At 37.7% G+C, this 6,278-nt stretch overlaps 1 protein-coding gene across 1 annotated transcript; it reads left to right on the top strand.

Annotated features, from left to right (window-relative positions):
• The first annotated feature begins 1,493 nt into the window (after nt 1–1,493).
• LOC131305457 (protein AGENET DOMAIN (AGD)-CONTAINING P1-like) lies at nt 1,494–3,971 on the top strand. Its single transcript, XM_058332408.1, has 2 exons — nt 1,494–2,119; nt 3,610–3,971. The coding sequence occupies exon 1, from the start codon at nt 1,558–1,560 to the stop codon at nt 2,104–2,106; it is 549 nt and encodes a 182-aa protein (XP_058188391.1). The 5' UTR covers nt 1,494–1,557; the 3' UTR covers nt 2,107–2,119; nt 3,610–3,971.
• The last annotated feature ends 2,307 nt before the right edge of the window (nt 3,972–6,278 follow it).

Raw genomic sequence — 6,278 nt, 5'->3', positions numbered from 1 at the left:
ACAAATGGCACTCTCTTTTCTTTTCTCACCTATATTTTTTCTATCAAATGGCACTCTCTTTTCTTTTCTCACCTATATTTTGTCTATCCAAATGAGATGGTAAGAAATCACACTCTTTTCTTTTCTCACTAATAAGAGAGATTACACCCCCTTTTTTTTTTCCTCACCTAAGTTGCCAAAGGAGCTGTTAAAAAAACAAAACAAAAACCACACACAGGTCAACAAGGGGAAATTAGTTGAGTTTTGTTTACCATCCACTTAAGAAAGGTGGACATTACATTTCTTCCTATTGGTTGAAATGGTATGGATCTCGTCATAAAGTGACGTCATGCTTATCAAAATATGTATTTTGCAATGATAAGACCTATACCATTTCAACCAATAAAAAAAGAATAATATTAATCATCTTTTAAGGAAGGTGATCAAAATTACACTCGAAATTACTAAAGTAATTGACCTACTTCCAATCTTACCCCTCTACGCCACTCCCCTCGCCGCCGCCGGACCACCACTTCGTTATCGTCGTGACCAATTTTAGGGTTCAGTTTTGGCTTTCGGGTCAACTGGGTTTTGGTTACTCGCTCTAGAAAACTTTGAATTTGTCGAGAGAGAGACCTGATGTTGAGAATCGTGGAGCTAGGGCTTCAAAACGGTTCTGTGGAAGGAGTCAAGTGTGAGGGAGACAACTAGGATTGAAATCACGTTAGGGCTGAAATAAAATGGAAGGGTGTATTGGTAACAGTAGAAATGGCACTCTCTCTTTTTTTCTCACCTATATTTTGTCTATCAACTGGCACTCTCTTTTCTTCTCACCTATATTTTGTCTATCCAAATGAGATGGTAAGAAACTACACTATTTTCTTTTCTTTTCTTTTATCACTAATAATGGAGATTACAACCCTTTTTCTTTTTCTTTTCCTCACCTAAGTTGCCAAAGGGGCTATTAAAAAAACAAAACAAAAACCACACACAGGTCAACAAGGGGAAATTAGTTTAGTTTTGTTTACCATCCCACTTAAGATGGTGAACATTACCTCCCTTCCTATTGGTTGAAATGGTGGTGTGAATCTCATCATAAAGTGACGTCATGCTTACCAAAATATGTATTGCAATGATAAGACCTATATCATTTCAACCAATAAAAAAAAAGTAATATTAATCTTCTTTTAAGGAAGATGAACAAAATTGCACTCGAAATTACTAAAGTAATTCTAGTCAGACGCGTTCCGAAAAGAAAAATAAGTCCTTGTTTTTTAAGAAAGCAATTTCAAATTCAAAAATCATGTACTTATGCAAATTATTTTCCTATTAATATGAATTTTATTTGATAAATCTCATTGAGATCTTTAATATGGTAAAAAAAAATAAAAATTTATTATTAATTTCATTATTTTTTAGTTTAAAAATATAAAATTAGTACTTATTTTTTTAAAATTTGTTCTAGAACGGAGCCAAGTGCTCCCCCAAACCCAAGAATTTCTTGTCGCTACCTATAGCTATAGCTACTATTGGGTGTCATACGTATACTAGTAAAATTAATTAATTAATCAATCGGAAATGGGAAAGGAGGAAAAGGAGGATGAGTGGTTCAAGAGAGGACAGGAGGTGGAAGTGAGCTTCAACGAGCAGGGTTTCAGGGGGTCATGGTACACCGGAACTGTCCTTCGAACAATCTCCAAGAAGAACAACAAGATATTCATCGAATTCCATACCCTCAAGGCCGATGACAAGAAGGCCTCTAAACCTCTCAGACAGTCCGTGGACCTAGTCGACGTTAGGCCTCTGGCGCCTCGAGAACTCAGCCGGGGTTTCAATCTTAGCGATCTGGTCGACGCCTTCCACAATGACGGCTGGTGGGAAGGTACCATCACCGATGTCATACACCACCACCACCATAATAGTAATAACTCAACCTCCTCCTCCTCCACCTACTCTGTTTTCTTCAGAAGTTCCAGGGAGCAGATTGAGTTTCATGAGTCGGATCTACGGTTGCACCGTGAGTGGGACCACGGCAACTGGAAACCCCAGTTGGAACCACAACCCTCCCAACCACCAACATCACCACCACCACCACCACAACAAGCTCCCCCCGCCCATGATGTTTAGTTACCCCCAACAGGTCTCTCTCTCTCTCTCTCTCTCTCTCTCTCTCTGTCTCTCTCTCTCTCTCTCTCTCTCTCTCTCTCTCTCATACTAGGAAAGAGAATTTCCCTAAATCTTCGTTGTAAGTATAATAACTTAATTTTAACTAAGGTCTAATAACAAGAAATTTGATTTTCTCCTTCCGACAAAGTGTAAATATCAGCTGTCCCGTGTTCGATCTACCCCGCATATGTCATGTAGGAGTTATGTCCAAACCCTACAATTACTTACCCAATGGATCCAATGCTGAATCGATTGCTCTATGAGTAAATACAAGAGATACTTACTGACTTGAGAGGAAAACAACTTCTTATGGATGCTTGCTGTGTGGATGGATTTACTACTTTGTTATTAGCTTTGGTCTTTGTTGATGGTATAGACATTTATAATGTTATTCATTGTGATTGGATAAGGGGACCGCTTCTAGGGAGCAGGGGGAGAGGTTCCCCCAGGGGCCCAAGAGTAGTACTGTTGTCGCCCTGAGGAAGTACTACTTTAAGGTTAAGAATATCCCTTATTTACATTAATTGAATGCAATTTCTAGCCGAGTCCCTCTGATATTGTTAGGAATATCCCTCCAGTCCTGATCAATGCCCAGATTTTGTGGCTGGATTCTTTCTCCTAGTGACACCTCACGGCTGTCTGGATTTGGAATCTACCCTTGCCTTGCTTGATTCAAAGGGTAGAAGAATTTAGAAACCCCTGGATGTGTATATCACTATGAAGGTTTGTTTGTAACATTCGAGTGTATGTTGGATTCCTCTTCTCTCGTTGCTGGTGGTCCTTTGTTAATAGTAGAGGACGGTGTGAATGCTTCAAACTCTGAGCACCTTGTCTTTGACATGTATGCCTGTCATTCGGACTCCATTGGTTTCATTTCCTTCTTGTGCTTCAAAGGTACCGAGTCCCAGTCGCAGCACAGTCTATGTGCATGTGGGTACTGATGACAACATTACTTATGACTCTTTGCACAGTTAAATGAGGATCACTCTTTCAAATTTCAAAGGACACGAATGATCACGATCGTGTGCTTTATTATCGACATTCAGTAACCTAAGCCAACATTTCGATTTTGAAAAGAACGAACAACCACATAACCTTTGTGTGATGAAAGATTAGGCTGATCCTTTGCTCTCTCTTTTTCATGTCTGATAATATTTGCTTAAAATGATGTTCATCAAGTTAACCAACTAATGATCTGAATTTATCCCCGCTTTATAAGCAAACTATTTTGGTACAATAACCTAATCTGACACCTTAACAGCAACATCTGGAAAAAGCGTCGCAGATATTAATAGACATTATCTCTTTGTTAAATTCCCAATTGTTTAACCACCAACGTAAATGTTAGATGTAGAATCCGTGTCTTTTGGAAACCTGTATATCTTTATCTTTTTTCCTTCTACACCTCCTCTATCTTCTTTATCCTCTGAATATTCATAAAATGTTGTATACGTATCTTCACAGGAATCTACCCAAATTAAAGCTTCTCTTTGATCCTTGATGTGCAATGTCCGCCCTTGTTGATCCTGTGCTAAAGGAACTTAGAGAGTACGTTGGTTTTTGCAGTAAGGTCTTCTAATTGAATCAACAAAGAGAATGTGGAAGAAAATGACGTTTTGTGGAAGAATCGTCCGATTAAGATTTGAGGCACAAATTGCAATTCCAATTCCTGCATGTGCAAGTCGAAAGGTTCTAATTGTTCAATTGTTTGGATATGCTTTTAGGCATTTTTGCCAATATAACTCACTCAGTACTGTTGGTATTGGTTAGGGTGGAGTATTTTACAGATCAAGGAGGAATTGAGTTGGGAGAGGTTTCTTTCTTTAGTGTAAAATCTTTAACTAACTCTAGGTCAACGGCAATCTTTACTAAGTATCTTTGATCTTATTAATCCACCCCCTAAAAAATGGTCGAAGAAATGTTTGGGCAAGCATTCTGAACTCTTTATGTAGGTATCGCCTCACCCTGATTAGCGCGTTTATACTTCATGGGTATTTACCCTACTTCTTGTTCTAAAGAGCCATGGCCATGACCTTTTCCACACTAATTAATTGTTTCAAGGAAATAATGGGTGGTACCTTTTCTTTTTCCATTTTCCTCTCTGAAGGCTAGACAATAATGCATTGGCCATGTACGTTTTATATCGATCTGAGAAGCTTTTGACATATATGATCTCTTATCTATATGTGCCAAACAATTAGTAATTCAATGTTCAAAATTACTCCATAATTAGACGGTGTAGTACCCAGTGGCGACGCCACTCTAAAAGACGCGGGGTCGGACGACCCCATGGCAAAAAAATAAATTACTATTACTATATTGGATTTTTTCTAAATTTGAAAATGAACCATCAAAGTAAATGAACCATCAAAGTTTGATGTTGACACCACACTAGATAATTTTTCAATCTATGAAGCTCACTAGATGTTGCAAGAGAATACAAAATGAAAGGCTAAAACCCATTTGATGGTGTCACCACATTAGATAATTTTTTAGTAAGGGCTAAATCTCATTCGTTGGTACCCACACTAGGTAAATTTTCAATCTTTGCTAAAATCCACTAAAAATAAATCGACAAAATACTAGCTAAAACTCATATCCTCTTTGTCACTATGTTGTTCATAGCTTACTCGATCAGAGTCCTCTCCAATTTTCTCTCACCTCTCTTTTGCAAACATCAACTACTGAAGTATTGGTACATATTTTATTGTTTACTCCTCTGATTTACGTTGTGTATTCTAAGGTTGTTAGTATCAAATGTATAGAATCTGAGAAAGATTGAGAAACTGTTGTTTAAATAGTGTATATCAATTATAATGTATGAATAATTTACATATACAAGAGTATTGCTTAAGGTGTAGAACATGAGAGTTCAATACCTAGGTTTGGGAATTAAATACTATATTTAGGATAATAGTAGAAGTATTGATACTTATGAATGACCCATGCATCCTAACTCGTGGAGTTGCCACTGGTAGTAGCATAATCGATCACATTGTCGACTCACATTTTGTTTGCTCCCATGCACGCTTACAAATATGACAGTGCGGTAGACAATTAGTAGCATTCGAATTCAGATGGACTGTGGCATGTGGAAACAATTTGTCTAAACAAACAAGCTTTGTATTGTGGTTATTGTAATATTTGGGTTTTTAGGCCATCAGGTATTTGGGCTTCAACCTTTTAAATGTGTTTGGATTTTGTCCCAACTGTACTTTCCAACTCTTTGTTGGAATCCCCTTTCCCTTTCCCTTTCCCCTTAATGAATTGTTACTTTTACCGATTTAAAAAAAACTAGGGAAAATGACGGCCAATAACATGTTTTTTGATAATTAAAACCCTCCGAGGACATGCTAAGAACAATTGTTAATGCTGAAAATATCCTTGGCAGGTATTAATTATCAAAACACGTCCTTAGCCGTTGTAACGCCCCAATTTTTCGGAAGCAATATAAAATAAAATCTTAAGAAAATTTGCTAAATAAATATAATTTTTCTAAAATAAAGTTTAGCTATTACAGTCACAAGATAAATTTACTAATTCAAAATACATTAACTTCAGAGCCGACTTTAAGCTTGATACAAATCCGAAGCATACTCGATTTTCGTTCCTGATATTCTTTCCGTATCGAACTGCACCATCTTTGAATCCTCTCCATTGAATCCTGCGCCTTCTGGCAAATTGATCGCCGAAACAAACGATTTGCCAGGATACAGACGTATCCGTGAGTGATAAATCACCCAGTAGAATAATCCAACCCAACCGCCCCTCCTACTATACAACTAGCAGGTAACAAGATAATATTGAATCGAAGAAGTCAAACAGATATTTTTCACATAAGACAGTTCATTACTATCCACTAACCTATCGTGTGATCTAAGATCTCATCCGCGAAATCTTTCCTCCCCAACCGCTAGCCATGCTCGGTCCCATGAGATCACTTCCTTTTGCTGTCGCAGATACACCTAAGTTATATACCGAGTGTGTACCACAATAACTACTTATCATGCCTGAATCACAACTAAGGTTCGCTTATCTTATACATCACTTCACAAATTACTTCATAATCATTACTGAACTCCCGTCAGTCTATCAATTCGTCACTGGACTCCCGCCAGTTTCAATCTCATCAC

Source organism: Rhododendron vialii, chromosome 1a (genome assembly GCF_030253575.1).
Source record: "Rhododendron vialii isolate Sample 1 chromosome 1a, ASM3025357v1".
Classification (NCBI taxonomy): domain Eukaryota; kingdom Viridiplantae; phylum Streptophyta; class Magnoliopsida; order Ericales; family Ericaceae; genus Rhododendron; species Rhododendron vialii.
This window is presented reverse-complemented; position numbering and strand designations above follow the sequence as displayed.

What these genes read in the sequence shown, in the direction of transcription:
- LOC131305457 (XM_058332408.1), top strand. Translation starts at nt 1,558, where the DNA reads ATGGGAAAGGAGGAAAAGGAGGATGAGTGGTTCAAGAGAGGACAGGAG.